This window comes from Panulirus ornatus, chromosome 16 (assembly GCF_036320965.1).
Source record: "Panulirus ornatus isolate Po-2019 chromosome 16, ASM3632096v1, whole genome shotgun sequence".
Taxonomy (NCBI): domain Eukaryota; kingdom Metazoa; phylum Arthropoda; class Malacostraca; order Decapoda; family Palinuridae; genus Panulirus; species Panulirus ornatus.
In genome coordinates this window covers 33,544,401-33,561,650 of record NC_092239.1, presented here as the reverse complement: position 1 = coordinate 33,561,650, position 17,250 = coordinate 33,544,401, and the positions used below count along the sequence as shown (strand labels likewise).

The window sequence follows — 17,250 nt, the reverse complement described above, 5'->3', positions numbered from 1 at the left end:
GGAGGACGACTGATAGTGGTGGCTGCAGTTGCTGGTTTTGTCCAGTCCTACATCGAAGGCTTCTGTCACGGGGAGAAACCAAAGTTCCTAATCAAGACCATGTCTTAGATGGAAAGAAAATGTCCTCAAGTAAACGAAGAAGAAGAAAAGGAGAAATGATCAAGAATTAGTTTTTTTTTTTTTTTTAGGAAATGGAAAACTTGCCTCTTAAAGAAAATGGGGTCTAGGTCAATAGCTGTCAAGAAAAACATGAGAGGGTAAACTGCTGCAGAAGCCAAAGATGTAAGTAATGACTCAGTAGAGGGGCTGCTGGTCCATGGTGGCCTTGTAAGTTGAGTTGGCTGCTGTACTAGTTTGCGGTGGAGTTTAAAGGCAACTTCAACACTGGGTAACTCATTTAAAACTTGCGTTATAAGGGTCTACTTTCCTTTTAAACTTGGAAGTGCTCTTTTAATTGAGTTTCGAAGGAACTCGTTCGTCTTTTCGTTACGGCTTTCTTCAAGTATTTGTGGTGATTTTGTTTGATCTTTGTCTTCCCTTTTCTTCTTATAGCTATCTTAGCGTGTATGTGTGTCTTTCTGTCTGTCTGTGTGGCTGTGTACTTTATAACTTGTCAGTTTCAAGACTGACTCGGTGAAAGGCCCGAGTGACTTTGTATTATATTCATAAGAAAGGGGAAAAAAAATCGTCTGATTGGAATTGATTCATTATTATGAACCTGGCGTTGTTAGTCTTGTGAAATGAGTCGGAGATCCGTTCGTGAAATTATTTTATCCAAATTCCAGGTAATGGTTCAGCTGTGTTCTGCCTCTCAGGGCCTAAAGGTCAGAGGTCGTGTCCATGAGAATGATTAGCTAGGATTCATGGCGGCCTGGCGAGGCTGAATACTTCATTTTGAACCACCATAAAATCAGGGAGAGGGAGTCTTTTCGCGCTAGGTTAGGGTGAGTATGGCAGGGAGAGGGACCTGGAACATAGAGTTCCCATCATGTGAACATCACTGATAAACAGGTAGTTCACTTGGCTGCCGCTGGAAGTTTTGCAGATGAGACAAGAGCAAAGTTTCTGTTCTGCTGGTCTTTTCCTCGCTCCCCGCGTCTAGTTGAAGAAGGCCTGCAGCAGATAGCGAGCTCCTTTTTTTTGTGTGTGTCAGCCGCCTTCTCTTATCTACAAGTTAGTGGATGCCGTCTACACCACGGTACTGTTCACTGTAGTCACTGTCTGAGCGTAGTTTTTAAGCACTGTCGCCTTTTTTTGATGTGTAATTGTGCTGAAGGTGGAGTATGACCTAAGGAAGGAAGCACCTGTAGGTTGATGAAAATATGGCCTTCAGGGAACGCTCCCAACCCAATCCCCGCGAAACACGGGACTGAAAGAGCGTGGGGGAGGAACGATTGTCGAACCTCGACTCTACGACCCTTAGGGGCGATGGCCTGGTCTTTGACCTAACCCTTACGGATCAGGTCAAAGGTCGTGAAAGTATCCAGCAGACTTTAACGTGCTGTGTATTCATGACTTTGTATGTGAGGAATTCATGTGGACCCGTTACTGGTGCCGGGTGCGTGTATCAACGATGAGCCTTTTCAGTCCTTCTGATGGTGTAAGGCTCTTTGCCTCCCGCTCCTGAGGAGGTTTGATCGGTAGTGAGTGAGACACATGAGAGAGCAGCTCTCTCTCTCTCTCTCTCTCTCTCTCTCTCTCTCTCTCTCTCTCTCTCTCTCTCTCTCTCTCTCTCTCTCTCTCTCTCTCTCTCTCTCATTGTGAGACAGACCCTTTCATGTACTCTTCTTTGCCACAACCATCGAGGCTGTGTGGCAAATGATAGGGGAATAAAATGGAAGATCAGATTTTTAGTCTTTAACTTACCTCGAAAGGCATTTATGATGGTTTGTCTCTTAAAAACTTGTTTTTCCCTCACATTTTCGCAAAGAATTAAAAGTTTTCTGTAGTTAGTGTCATTTCATAACTCTGGAAGGAGGATTTTTTTTTTCTCTTTATTTTGAACAGAGACCAAAAGAAGAGCAGTTAGAAATAGCACAAGTAAATTAATGGTTTGTTGAAGAAAACGGACGTCCCGTCCGATGGAAGCAGACAGTGTTATTCAAGGAGAGCTTTAGATAAGGGATTCTTATACATGGGGAACGTTACGTCAGCCATGAATGAAGACGCGACAAGTGCCGTTCATTTTTCTGGGCGACAGAGTCCACCATTTTGCCGAGCTGCAACTTTCTCATTTACTGTCTGTCTCCTCGTTTTCTTTTTCCTCCATTGTGACGGGTTGGGTAATAGCATTTCCTTTCATATTTTAGCCCAGGAGGCACCAGACAAGTCCGTCTTAATGAGAGTTTGAAAACTGTGTCCACAGAGAAGCAGCCCGTCCTTTCTTTAACTGTGAAAAAAAAAAGAATCTTTTTTTTTTAAATTTGTAGGTTTTTGTAAAAAAAATGAAATTTTTATTTGAATTTGTGGTTTTTTATTGAGGGAATTCAATGTGCTCTCAGGTCATAACATAAGTGCTTAAGGGTCGTACCTTCGTGTTCAGGAGTCGTACCGTTGTGCTCAAGAGTCGTACCGTCGTGCTCAAGAAGTTAATTTCTCTGTTTTCTGAACACACACACACACACACACACACACACACACACACACACACACTGGACAATTGTATTGTACCTGAGGGGTACAGTGGCCACTAACTTGCCCAATTTAGAAGAGAGAAGAGCGAGGAGAAACGTAATTACAACTTTTAAAGTTCCACGGTCGACTTAGCAGCACCAGCGATGAGCAGCCAGACCTCCTCTTCTCTGTGGAGAGACGGAGGCACACGACTCTTAAACCCGTGACGAGGACGACCCTTGAGCTTGACGTTACGACACTTAGTTACGGCGTGACGACCCGTGGTGGGTGAGTGGGTGTGACGGAATAGCTTCATTGAAAGACAGGGGGGGCAAGTGTATCACAACAGCTTGTCCCCCCCTCCCTTACATCGCGAAGGCTGAGAACTCTATTTTCTTTTGTTTTCTTTACCCTTCCATGTTTGGGACCTCTATTTTCTTTTGTTTTCTTTACCCTTCCATGTTTGGGACCTCTATTTTCTTTTGTTTTCTTTACCCTTCCATGTTTGGGACCTCTGTTTTCTTTTGTTTTCTTTACCCTTCCATGTTTGGGACCTCTATTTTCTTTTGTTTTCTTTACCCTTCCATGTTTGGGACCTCTATTTTCTTTTGTTTTCTTTACCCTTCCATGTTTTACCTAACACGTAGCACCTGGCCCTTTTCAAAGGGGTGGGTTTTCCGCTTCTGACAAGCGCTTTTATTTCTCCTCTTTTTCCCCCTTTCCTTGCTTCTCGATCTCTTTTGGTACTGTGTTTCATCTAAGGCCTGGCCTGGATAGAGAGGACTGGACTCTTGTGTGAATGGAGCCTTCGACGCATATGCGTTCATTCTTGGCCTCGGATGAAAGGTAGAATGAGAAGTGGATTGAGAAATAAAGAAGAAGGTACAGTTGGGATTAATTTGAGGTCGTCAGGTGTCTCTGGTGGCCACTGGGCAAGGAGGAATGGATATAGGAAGAGGCGGAGTGAAAAGATATCTTCCATCCCTCCCTCCATTCCGATAGTTTCCCCACCTGAAGAACGTGTGTTTGTGTGTCATATATTTCCTCTAAAGTTTTGAGCTTTAGTGTGATTTACCATAAATGTTTATTTACTTACTATATCATATGGAAGTGAGTCTGATATTGGCTTTATATTTGTTTAACCCCATAGGCTCTGTGACATGTAAGAGACATATTCTATCTCTTCTTTTCCTATGGGGTAATCTCGTTCAGAGAAAATTTCCTTTTTAAGTTAATGGTTATGTGATGGCAGGATATGACGGAGAGGCAGGCAATCCCAAGAAAGGGAAATTGCATATGATATATCCCACGGTGTTGGGAAATAGCCGAAGGATAAGAGGATTTGCCATAACAGGAGATTACAGTAATTCCTGGGACTTGGAGAGTAATTTGGCGTCTTTGTGGGAAGGAGGGGCTATGTGTGCGTGCGTGTGTGTGTGTGTGTGTGTGTGTGTGTGTGTGTGTGTGTGTCACATTTCTGTTGGAAAACGATAGACAACTAACCAAAGATATGTGACTCCTAACGTCGGAGGGTGGTGACATGGTATCCTGCTTCGTCTATTCACGTATATTGGGATGTGGAATCATCGATCGACGCGCATCTTGAGCTTGTAATGTTCGTAGGATGCGCCTCACTGGATGACGGCAGATGTATATGTACAGAAGACCTGGTATGAACACTGGGCTTGGCCGTCAGAAGACCTTGTATGAACACTGGGCTTGGCCGTCAGAAGACCTGGTATGAGCACTGGGCTTGGCCGTCAGAAGACCTGGTATGAACACTGGGCTTGGCCGTCAGAAGACCTTGTATGAACAATGGGCTTGGCCATCAGAAGACCTGGTATGAACAATGGGCTTGGCCGTCAGAAGACCTGTTATGAACACTGGGTTTGGTCGTCAGAAGACCTGGTATGAACACTGGGCTTGGTCGTCAGAAGACCTGGTATGAACACTGGGTTTGGTCGTCAGAAGACCTGGTATGAACACTGGGCTTGGCCATCAGAAGACCTGGTATGAACACTGGGCTTGGCTGTCAGAAGACCTGGTATGAACACTGGGCTTGGCCGTCAGAAGACCTGGTATGAAGCCTTAGTCCCTTCGTCAGCTAGTGGAGGGCGACGACGCCGTGGTGGCTCTTCGACCCCTTCGTCAGCAGGACGTCGGGTTAGGTTGTTTAGCAGGGACTGCCCTGCTCATCGGACAAGTTAAACGCCATTGCTGGCTGGCTAATCAGACATATTAAACGCCAGCACTGGCTGGCAAAAACGCCAGTGCTAGCTTGCTAATCAGACATATTAAACGCCAGTTTTGGCTGGCTAATCAGACATATTAAACGCCAGTGCTGGCTGGCTAATCAGACATATGAAACACCATTGCTCATTGTTAGCTGGCTAATAAGACACATTAAACGCCAGTGCTGGTTAGCTAAACAAGCAAATTAAACGCCGGTTGCCGTCTGGTTCATCGGATGCTGTTACAAGCGACACACGACCAGTTGATCCCATCATATTTTTCGAGGGATGTTCCAGCCATGCTTGTAATTCCAGGGTTTTTTTTTCCCAGCCGCGTATTGACATCACAGACATCAGAGAGCAACGGTGCAATGAATTATCACTACACTCGGGATAGCCAGAGGAGATACATTGAGTCAAATATTCATTTTGAAAGAGAAAAAAAAATGTTTGTGCGATTTGACGTCAAGGGCAGTGTTTGATGCGTATTTATGTACAGCCATGACAGTAATGTGTTTTTGAAATGTATATTTCACCTCATCGTTTTTTTTTCTGTTTTGGTGGCGTTCTTTCTCGAACCCTAAAGGCTTATGCTTTTGTTATTTTGCCTTCATGGAACTGTTGTTTGTTTTTTTCGTTCTTTTCCTTTTGAAGATAAAGCGATATGGAACGCGAGATTTTCTGTGTTTTTGATGCGCAGTGTTGCTTTCAACAGCTCAGTCTGAATTTCAGTCGAGAACAAGGGATTACGCAGGTGGTTATGACTGATACAAATTGTTGAAACCTGGTGTGTATATATATATATATATATATATATATATATATATATATATATATATATATATATATATATATGGGAGCGGGGAGCTGGAAATCCTCCCCTCTCGTTTTTAGTTTTCTTAAAGAAGGAACAGAGGAAGGGGCCATGGGAGGATATTCCCTCTGTTCTTAACGCTACCTCGCTAACGCGGGAAATGGCGAAGAGTATGAAATATATATATATATATATATATATATATATATATATATATATATATATATATATATATATATATATATATATATATACATATATATATATATATATATATATATATATATATATATATATATATATATATATATATATATATACATATATATATTATCACTTAAGGAAATGGATAATTTCCTCACCATTGTACCCTAGACAGCAAGCAATGTTTACATTGATGTGTATATATACAGAGGACAGGATATTGATTCTTCACCATCTCTGGATGTTTATGCAAACAGCCGCCCACAGGTCGTCTGGTAAGGCTGAAGTGTTTGTCGAGGAGGTGAAACATGTGTCGTCCATCTGTTGTTGTCAACACCACGTCGTAATGGAGAGGAGGATTGTCAGTCACTCTTGTTATGTTGCGTTCGTCAGTCACGGATTATTTTACCGTGGGTATAAAGACCCCGGAAGCTTCGTTTTCGTTCCATACCGAAGCCCGGCTTAAAAATGACGCGTTTCTTTTGTTTTTTTCTAACGTCGAAGCAACGATGTTTTAATGGATATGTCTTTACAGTACTGGGAGGAGGAGGGAGGTCCCAAACTCTTTGTTTACATGTAGCTGGACTACGCCTGCTCGAGGTAACTCCAAAGGAGTCCACCATTTCCCTGCTCCTGGAAGTAGAGCAGCTTTGGACCGCAGAAGACTTGGGACATATGTTATGATATATGTATATATATATATATATATATATATATATATATATATATATATATATATATATATATATATATATATATATGTGTGTGTGTGTGTGTGTGTGTTAGCTATACCTCGGCTCCCCTTCCTGGTTTCGAAGGCTGGAACTCGTAATTCATGGGTAGCCAGTAATGGGCCCGTAAGGGAAGATGAAGTTGAATACAGACATGCGAGGGAGAGGGAGACAGAAGAGGTATAATGAGAGTTCTTGGTTGAATTGGTTACGTCTTAATTGCGGAGTATGGCAAGGGCGTGCGTGACCCACCCCCCATTTCGTCCAGGTACCTCATGGTAAGGAGATGCGCGTGTGTGTGAGACCTGGGTTTTCGTGGTTCCGGTTAATTCAAGAATGAGAGGAGTGGAGACGGGGGAAGGCTACCTTGTATGACTGAGATGAGGAGGAATTATATCAGGGGAAAGAATGAAGAAATCTTTAGGGAAGACATGTGGCATCGAAGCCTATAGTCTGTCCTTGGGCGTGGAGAACGCGTGGCATCGAAGCCTATAACAGTCTCCCTAGGCGTGGAGAACGTGTGGCATCGAAGCCTACAGAATGCCCTAGGAGTGGAGAACGTGTTGGCAAAGGCCAGGCTGGTGAAGGGCGGGGGGATGTCTGTGACGAGGTGGCTGTAGGGGGAAAAACACGAGAAGCAGCGGGACAGATACAGCTGGACGGACGTGGTGAGGCGAGAGAGAGAGAGAGAGAGAGTAGGGAGGATGATAATGTCGGGCTTGTGTTGTGAAAGGCGGATTGTGGGCGGGAATTATGATGATGGTTGGGGGGGGGGGGAGCCCTTAGTCTCAGAACGATCGGGTGATGAAAGTGTTTAGAAGTGAATAACTCAGAAGCGCTGTTGTAATATGGTGGACTTTCCTTCACGGCAGCTTCCGTGGCTGCCAGCTCTGTGTGTGTGTAATTAGAGGCTACGTACCCTTCCCCCAACCTGGGTCATTAGCGGTGGAGTTCACGACGAAGACAATAATATGGGCAGGTTCATCCCTCTCTTGTAGATTTATTCAGCCTACAATTTATTCTGGTGGTGTGTGTGTGTGTGTGTGGAGGAGGAGGAGAGTGTATGTACGTGCTGATACCCCGACAGCATCATGCAGGAGTCCAGCCAATATCAAGGAAGCCAAGCAAGTGCCACCGAACTCTCTCTCTCTCTCTCTCTCTCTCTCTCTCTCTCTCTCTCTCTCTCTGTACGCTAGATTAACCCTTGTAGTGTGCATATATAGTGTTGAATGACCCCCCCCTGAGCAAAAGTTAAGGAAGGAAGGCTTTGGAATGTTTGAGGCGGTCGGGAGATGGGGGGGATATTGCTGTTACGCAAGGTGACTTTAGAAGAAATATACGGGTAAAAAAGTTTTAGACCAGCGTAAGTAACCCTCCTGTAAATTACCTTACGTAAATATTTACCCCAGTCGCCCCAGCAGAAGACGTCGAGATTTTTTTTTTCCCCCTCCCGTGGTTCAAAGAAAGTCGAGAAAAGTAAGCCGTTGCATTTAAAACACACACACACACACACACACACACACACACACACCCTACCTGCCACCCTACATACATTTTCCCTGGCACACACCACACACCCTCCCTGGCACACGTCCCACACACCCTCCCTGGCACACGTCCCACACACCCTTCCTGCCACACGTCCCACACACCCTCCCTGGCACACGTCCCACACACCCTCCCTGCCACACGTCCCACACACCCTCCCTGGCACACGCCCCACACACCCTCCCTGGCACACGTCCCACGCACCCTCCCTGGCACACGCCCCACACACCCTCCCTGGCACACGCCCCACACACCCTCCCTGGCACACGTCCCACACACCCTCCCTGGCACACGTCCCACACACCCTCCCTGGCACACACCACACACCCTCCCTGGCACACGCCCCACACACCCTCCCTGGCACACGTCCCACACACCCTCCCTGGCACACGCCCCACACACCCTCCCTGGCACACGCCCCACACACCCTCCCTGGCACACACCCCACACCTCCCCCCTTTCATGGTGCCTCAGATTTCCGTCTCCTCAAACAACGTCTTTAAAAAGATCCCGGATTCCTGTGTGCACTTATTGTCTGCCTTAACGACATTCCTTTTGACTTCAGTGTTTGTTGACATGCCTGTTTCTTCAGCAGTCCTCCTGTATGCTGAAGTATTTTGTGCCTGGAGGAGACTTTTTTTTTTCGTGTGTGCAACTCAAACGCACTCAAAGAATATAAATCCTTTTTGACCACATTGCGTGTGTATACGGGTGAAAGACCAGCGAATCCTGTTTATATATATATATATATATATATATATATATATATATATATATATATATATATATATATATATATTTTTTTTTTTTTTTTCAACATTTTCCGTTGTGCTTTGATTTTATTTTCTTTTTCGTAGCTTTTCGCTGTTCGTCACGAAGACCCTCTTTTATAACCGCGAATTCAGCTATTATACTGAGGTGTTCTCTCTCTCTCTCTCTCTCTCTCTCTCTCTCTCTCTCTCTCTCTCTCTCTCTCTCTCTCTCTTTAAGAACACGTAAGTTGAGGTCCCGCGAGAATGGAGTGTCAGATCTGCGCTGGAAGGTGTTTGTATGTGTGTGTGTGTTTAACAGACTCAGGGATGAATTCTCCCGTTCTTATGACCTGAGCAGAATTCACCCTGGGCTTGAGGCAGGAACCCAGGTCGTAAAGATAGAGGTATCAGCTCAAGGTGATTTTTTTTTTTTTCTTCTTTCCAAAAGTGGAAATCAAGAACGAGAGATCATTTCCAGTGGATGTTCCGCCGTCTTGGCAGACACTTTACGCCCTGGAAAAGTGGGTTAGATTACCGTTACATATATCACCGGGGTTTATATGTATCTCTGTTTATGGACTAAGTGGGGGAAATCCATTGTTGTAAATAGATGCGTAAATATACCAGTTTTGGTTGTGATAGTTGTTGTGGATGAGGTTATTTTGCGTATTTGTCTGTCCTCTTTTGTTCTTTATTTACTTACTTTCATTTCTAAGTATGTTCTAACCTTCATTTCTAAGTATGTTCTAACCTTCATTTCTAAGTATGTTCTAACCTTCATCTCTAAGTATGTTCTAATCTTCATTTCCAAGTATGTTCTAACCATTTCTAAGTATGTTTTAAGCAGTTCCGCGATCTGGATTTTATCGTCTTCGTGCACGTAGTGGCAATCATTGATTCCGTCTTCTTGTTACAATGTCAGGACAATCGACTCTATCTAGAGGAGGTAAAGCGTTCGTTTTCACGCTGTAGACAGCCATGAAGCAGGCAGGAAATTGAGGTTAACCTCGTTGTAGGCCGTCGGGTGTGGTGTTATCTGGTAGCTCTGCTGTGTATATCCCTCTGGCTGTTCTTGTGATGTTGCCATCCTGTCTGCATAGATTAGGAATGTGGGTCACTACCAGGGTCCTACCTCACTTGTTTGCTCGTTTTGTCTTCTGGCATGACCGTCTTTACGTCTTGTCTTCCTCCGCAGGACCTGCATCGCACCGGGTGCTCGCTCTTCTGCGGGGAGGAGGCCGAAGACAACCAGGCGATGCTGAAGCGCGTCCTCCTGGCCTTCGCGCGCTGGAACAAGGGCGTCGGTTACTGCCAGGGCTTCAACATGCTGGCCGCCATCATCCTGGAGGTCATGGAACGGCAGGAGTCCGACGCCCTCAAGGTGAGTCGTGGGTGTGGTGGTAGAAGGAGTGTGGTGTGGCTGAGGAGGTGAAGGAAGAAGAAAAAGAGAGAGGCGCCGAGGTTGTACTGACCCCGAGACTGTGTGATTGGCCCAATTAGGGTCATTATGGGTGAAGCTGGACGTCCCAGGAAGGAAGGGAGATGAGGAGATAATGATGGTGAGAGAGGAGGAGTGGAGGACCGAAGGTTCAGTCAAGTCTGGGAGGGAGTGAGTGAGGGGAACTGACGATTTGTGCGGTCGAAGAACTTGTTAGCCTTAGAGGAACGGGGACGTGAGGGGGGGGGAAATGAGAGAGAGAGAGAGAGAGAGAGAGAGAGAGAGAGAGACTGTTGCCGTCTCAAGACAGATAACATAAAGAGATCTCTCCCAAAATGGAACCTCAGTGTAGAGGGAGAGGCTCGACCTTGTAAACAGAAGCAGTTCTCTCTCTCTGGACTAGCCTGACGTGGAGCGAGTCTCCCGCCTTCACAGGAGGAGACATTGATGGTCGTATGTTGTGTCTTGCTTTGTGCATCTCCCCCGCCTAGTGTGGTCAGCTCTGCCTGCGAGGCATCTCTCTCTCTCTCTCCTGCGCTTCGCCCCGTTTTCCAGACAGACCTCGGTCTGGTGGTCGACGGAAAAAAAGCAAATACTTGGGTGTAAACGTCGGAAAATGGTGAGGGAACACGTGAAGGGATGTGTTCAAAGGCTTTTACCGACAAGGAACTCTATCTTCCTGTGTGTGTGTGTGTGTGTGCCTCTCTCTCTCTCTCTCTCTCTCTCTCTCTCTCTCTCTCTCTCTCTCTCTCTCTATATATATATATATATATATATATATATATATATATATATATATATATATATATATATATTCATTATTTATATTTATATTATGCTTGATCGCCGTTTCCCGCATCATCGAGGTGGTGCCAAGAAACAGACGAGGAAAGACCCATCCACACACACACACACACACACACACACACACACCGCTTCACCACCCACCCACAGGCATCTTTTGCGCAAGCCATTACTGCTTCCCTAAATACAATCCATTCCTCCCCCCAATCCCCTTACATGATTTGCTCCTCCCCGCCAGTCTCGCCCACCGCCTCACCCACCCACCACACCCACCCGCAGGTGATGATCTACCTGATCGAGGGCGTGCTGCCGGAGTCCTACTTCGCCAACAACCTCCGTGGTCTGAGCGTCGACATGGCCGTCTTCAGGGACCTCCTCCGTCTGCGTCTCCCGCAGCTCTCGCGCCACTTGGAACACCTGCAGCACGACGCCGCCGACCTGGCCACAGGTAAGAGGGGTCAAAGGGTCAAAGGGTGCCTCAGATCCGGGGTGGGTGGTGTCAGGGCGTGGGGAACGCAACTGGGGGAAAGGCGTTCATGTTGACTTGCGTTGTAAACCAGTGGTGGGTGTGTGCCCCCTGTTTACACTTGGCTGGATGGTGAGCCTTTCGGTATATTGTGATGGTGATCTGGATGATGGGTCGTTGATATGACCACACTGACGGTGATTGGATAGTTAGGCGTGATTAGGGATGACACACTCTCTCTCTCTCTCTCTCGTCTGGTTAGACGAGGGGAAGGTAACATGTGAACCGTGAACTCAGAGATATGTGAGGTTGTTCTACGTCGTAGACTCGCTGGTAAATGGGACTCTTTAAGGTCGTGATTCAGACCTTGGGCACGAGCCGTGTAAATGGCCTGACCCTTGACCTGGTTCAGGTCAAGGGTCAGGTCATCATCCTACCTTTAGGGGAGCAGCTTCGTGACGATGCTGGTTGACTGGAAATGTGCCCCCCCCTCCCCCCACCACGAAGGTCTCTCTCTCTCTCTCTCTCTCTCTCTCTCTCTCTCTCTCTCTCTCTCTCTCTCTCTCAAACCTTTCGCACTTTAGTTCGTCAGTTCTAAACGTACCTTCGCTCTCACACCTTTTCCCCCGCACACACACACACACACACACACACACACACACACACACAGCTGTGTAATTCATCTCCTGTAAGATTAATTTTTTTTTTTTTTTTCTGCCTGGGGTCGACGTGAACCTCAGTAACTGTGTAGGTTACCGTACGGGGGCTGGAAGGGGTTATCTTAGGTCATGTGTGTGTGTGTGTGTGTGTGTGTGTGTGTGTTGGGAGGCTCGGTGGAGGATTGGAGGCATAGCGTCACAATGGTCTATTGTGTTCGTGAACTTTAATGAAAAATTAATCCTGGTTGCCTCCTTCTTTATATATATATATATATATATATATATATATATATATATATATATATATATATATATATATATATATCTCGTCACCATTACACTGGCCCTCAAGATCCACACACACACACACACACACACACACACACACACACACACACACACACACACACACACACTTTATTAAGTAAAGAAAGTAAATCGCTCTGAGGTGAATCAGTAACACAATGACACCCCGTATCTTGATGACACCCCGTGTCATGATGACACCCCGTGTCTTGATGACACCCCGTGTCATGATGACACCCCGTATCTTGATGACACCCCGTGTCATGATGACACCCCGTGTCTTGATGACACCCCGTGTCATGATGACACCCCGTGTCTTGATGACACCCCGTGTCATGATGACACCCCGTGTCATGATGACACCCCGTATCTTGAGTGTTATCAGTTACCGTTATTCACTCCAATGACCCACTGGGAATGATGACAGAGTCGTACGTAATCATTGAGGAGTGTATACACGACAGTTGTGTGTGTACAGTCGTCAGCGGTGTGAGGTAACACGTGAGGGTGTGTAACGTTTAAGCTGGTTTGCCCTACCCAGTCGTGCTGGTCGTGAGTATGGAGGTAATATACCTTTAATGGTAGTTTACTCTCGGCATGTACTACCTTTAATAGTAGTTTACACTCGCCCTGTACTACCTTTAATGGTAGTTTACACTCGCCCTGTACTACCTTTAATGGTAGTTTACACTCGCCCTGTACTACCTTTAATGGTAGTTTACTCTCGCCCTTTACTACCTGTAATGGTAGTTTACTCTCGCCCTGTACTGTAGAAATGTACTGGTGCTTGATAACATCGACCCAGTATTTGTGAGGGACAGACTCCGTCAACGGACGCGTCATGACACCTTTCCCTCCAACGCGCGTCCAAAACCCCGCGCCATCCGACTTTTAGGAATGATTTCGGCCTCCTCTGCGCTCCTCCTTCGCCATCTCTCGTCCGTGAGTCCCCGAGTGAACACACACACGGATTCGAACACGGTTCTGACGCTGTCAGTGCTCGAACGTTCATTTCGCCAGCATATGATGCTGTACGTGGTGCTGGCGAGGCGCGTCAGCGCGTGTTCCTCAGTACTTGGTTATTTTTCAGACCCTCCACGTCATGTTTCAGACCCTCACGTCATGTTTCAGACCCCCCACGTCATGTTTCAGACCTTCACGTATTGTTTTAGACTTCCACGTCATGTTTCAGACCCTCCACGTCATGTTTCAGACCCTCACGTCATGTTTCAGACCCTCCACGTCATGTTTCAGACCTTTACGTCATGTTTCAGACCCCTCATGTCATGTTTAAGACTTCCACGTCATGTTTTAGGTCCTCACATCATGTTTCAGACCCTCCACGTCATGTTTCAGACCCTCACGTCATGTTTCAGACCCTCACGTCATAAGAAAGATGTTTTCCTTAAGACTTTCCAAACTCTCGTGGGGCACATACTGGTCCACTGTACGCTGCAGCCTTGATTAAAAGTGGCTTCAGCAGCTAAAGTTTTTATACTTTTTAAGGAGAAATAACTTTAGGGTACGAAAATATAGAGAGGGGAAAAAGTAGTTATATAAAGTTGGTTCATAATTTGTTCTTATTCATATATATATATATATATATATATATATTGGAGAGGATCACAATTTTGCACGTGATCAAGATATTCCTATGAGTCCACGGGGAAAATGAAACACAGTAAGTTCCGAACTTATCGTATTTCATATTTCCCCGTGGACTCATAGGAAAATATATATATATATATATATATATATATATATATATATATATATATATATATATATATATATATATATATATATAATGCCTCCTCACTTACATCAAAAGAAGGTTGTAAACATAGTATTTCCGTATATTTTGAATAATATTTGCATATATTTTGTTTAAGTCAATAGTAGCAAAAATAACTTAAAATTTGTACTGAGACTTAATCTTAAAACCTCTCGTGTAAAATTGTCAAATGAATTATACAGTAGGACAGGAAAAGAACGCTTGGGTTAAATGGTACTGTAGTTTTCGCATTGTTGGACTGTATTCTGATCTCTGGCCAGAAGTGGGATGTTATAATCTTGCCCTACGACGATATTATGCGCCAGGCCCTGGCAGGTTCGTGCGCGTAACGCCCACCGCACAATACCGCTGGGGTTTTCAAACTGCGCCGTTGCTCCCTCCGTCGCCGCGCGTCTTTTAACCATGTCTACGGTTTATGTGTGTGTGTGTGTGTGAGAGAGAGAGAGAGAGAGAGAGAGAGAGAGAGAGAGAGAGAGAGAGAGGCTGTTACTGATCAACACACAAATATGTGTCTCATGGTCTCGGGGGTTTTTGATTCCTCCTCTCGGAACTTCGAGAAGTTTACGAAGAAAAAAAGAGAGAAAAAAACGATGGTATTAAAATTGAAAGATTTTTGAGAGAAAACGATAATATTAAAATTGAAACATTTCTGGTAGTGTGAGCGACCCACCTTTCTGTGTGTCAAGATTTCCCGAGATGTTTTACAATATGCAAATATTCACGTTTACAATCAAATGTTTCACCATCGTCAATTTCTTCCTTTAATTATTAACTATCTTTAAAGTATATTGGATTATTTTTCCCAGTGATTCCACTTTTGATCTCAAAATTGTATTTATATATTTTCTTGGCAAATGTAGATTACGTAATTAGCATGATTTGCATAGATTATGTAGATTTACCTTCCTTGCAACGTATATTTGATCTTCCAGTGTAAAAAAAAACCAGATTATTTCATATGTTTTCCAGTTTTATCATTCGTATATAGACTCCTGATAAATGAAGGTAACGAAGGTCCTCATTATTATTTAGCAGTCCAGAGTGTATCTGAAGCAGACAATGAATAAAATCTACATTATTCTACCGTAATACAACGTCTCCACTACCATTCATTATTCACCTACCGTAATTTAAACAATTCTTTCATTAGGATTCATATCTTGCCTCAGGGGGTGCGTTTCCATTTGTGAATTTGTAATAAGATGATTTGCATATATTTTCTTTTTTTTTTTTTCGCTTCTTGAATGGGTAGAAAACGAGGTTTGCGTAACGTGTTTCCAATGTTGTATAAAATGTTGTGGCGGAAAACGTTCTGCTAAGAAGGATTGGAGAAAAAAAATAGGTGGACGGATTCAGAGGATTAAGTCGCTCTGCTTAAGGGATATTGATTAATCCATGTTACTCAAGGGGTTTAAGTCGTCGTACTCCAAAGTGATTAATCGTCGTGCTCAATGTGATTAATTCACTTTTCCAAAAGATGGAACAGATAAAGAAAAGGGGGAGCCAGAGAGGATAATTTTCCTCCAAGACTTATCATCTGTTCTTGAAACTAACGTGGGGAAACGGCGAATATATATATATATATATATATATATATATATATATATATATATATATATATATATATATATATATATATATATGTGTGTATGGGGGGGGTTGGGCCATTTCTTTCGTCTGTTTCCTTGCGCTACCTCGCAAACGCGGGAGACAGCGACAAAGTATAATAAAAAAAAATAATATATATATATATATATATATATATATATATATATATATATATATATATATATATATGTATGTGTGTATGGGGGGGGGTTGGGCCATTTCTTTCGTCTGTTTCCTTGCGCTACCTCGCAAACGCGGGAGACACCGACAAAGTATAATAAAAAAATAAAATATATATATATATATATATATATATATATATATATATATATATATATATATAATGTTCCTAAGCTTACGCCTATCGCCCATTTAGCGACCAGCCCCAGAAGGGATTAGCAGTAAGCTGACTGGGGTGTTCCAGGCCATGACCCCTTCCTGTGTGATTCACCATTTCCAGCTTCCAGTCTTTTGTTCGTTCGTTTCCCACCCGTCCCATCTCCTCCTCTTTCCTTGACCTCGTCTCCTCCTCCGTCAGTGTACCTCATGTTCTCCTGTATCATCTCGGTTGAATTTATATATATATATATATATAGATAGATAGATAAGGAACGTAGGATACCGTTGAGGTGGACTTGTTATAGTCCATTTTGGCTTTGCTTCGTCTGTCCCTCCCATGTACGTACATACGTCCCAGACTTTTAGGATTAAGTCCTCAATGCCATGGCCTCAGGGAATAAATCCATTTCCCACTGAAGCAGCAACACCTGAATTTCAGGGACACTATTCAGTTTAGAAACTGAAGTTAGTTGGGTTTTTCTTCTGGTGTTGCAAATGTTGTGTGTTAACACTGTTATGTGTTGTGGCAAGGGTATTGTATACATTTGTATTACCCCGCCTGATATTAACCTTAAGCATCGAAGGATTTTTGAATCTTTAAGTGTACCTTCATTTGCATATCCAAGCTTACAAAAAAAAAAGATAACAGCTTTTCAGTGACTTATTTGTAGGGCTACGAGGAGGGACGTCTTCACTCGCCCTGTTCCTCCTGTTGGTGAACTCTCTCCACTGTGAAAATAATTTCCTATCAGCATTTCTTATTCCAGGACGGCGTGTATATACGACTGTCGCGTCTCCCTAGCCTTAAGGAAGGGAGCAGTAGGTCACGTAGCCTTCGGCAGGAGCCATCGTTGTAAACATGCCGAGTCTGCTGACAGGTTTTATTGCTTCCGGATTTCAATACGCACGCGATGACCTCGCCGAAGCAGGTGACCTCCCCCT

General features: G+C 44.3%; 1 protein-coding gene across 1 annotated transcript in view; it reads left to right on the top strand.

Annotated features, from left to right (window-relative positions):
* Positions 1–17,250, top strand: part of LOC139754233 (uncharacterized) — a 235,469-nt gene that overhangs the window by 137,832 nt on the left and 80,387 nt on the right. Inside the window, 2 exon segments of the mRNA XM_071671542.1 lie at positions 10,089–10,274; positions 11,415–11,583. Coding sequence (XP_071527643.1) covers positions 10,089–10,274; positions 11,415–11,583 — 355 coding nt within the window.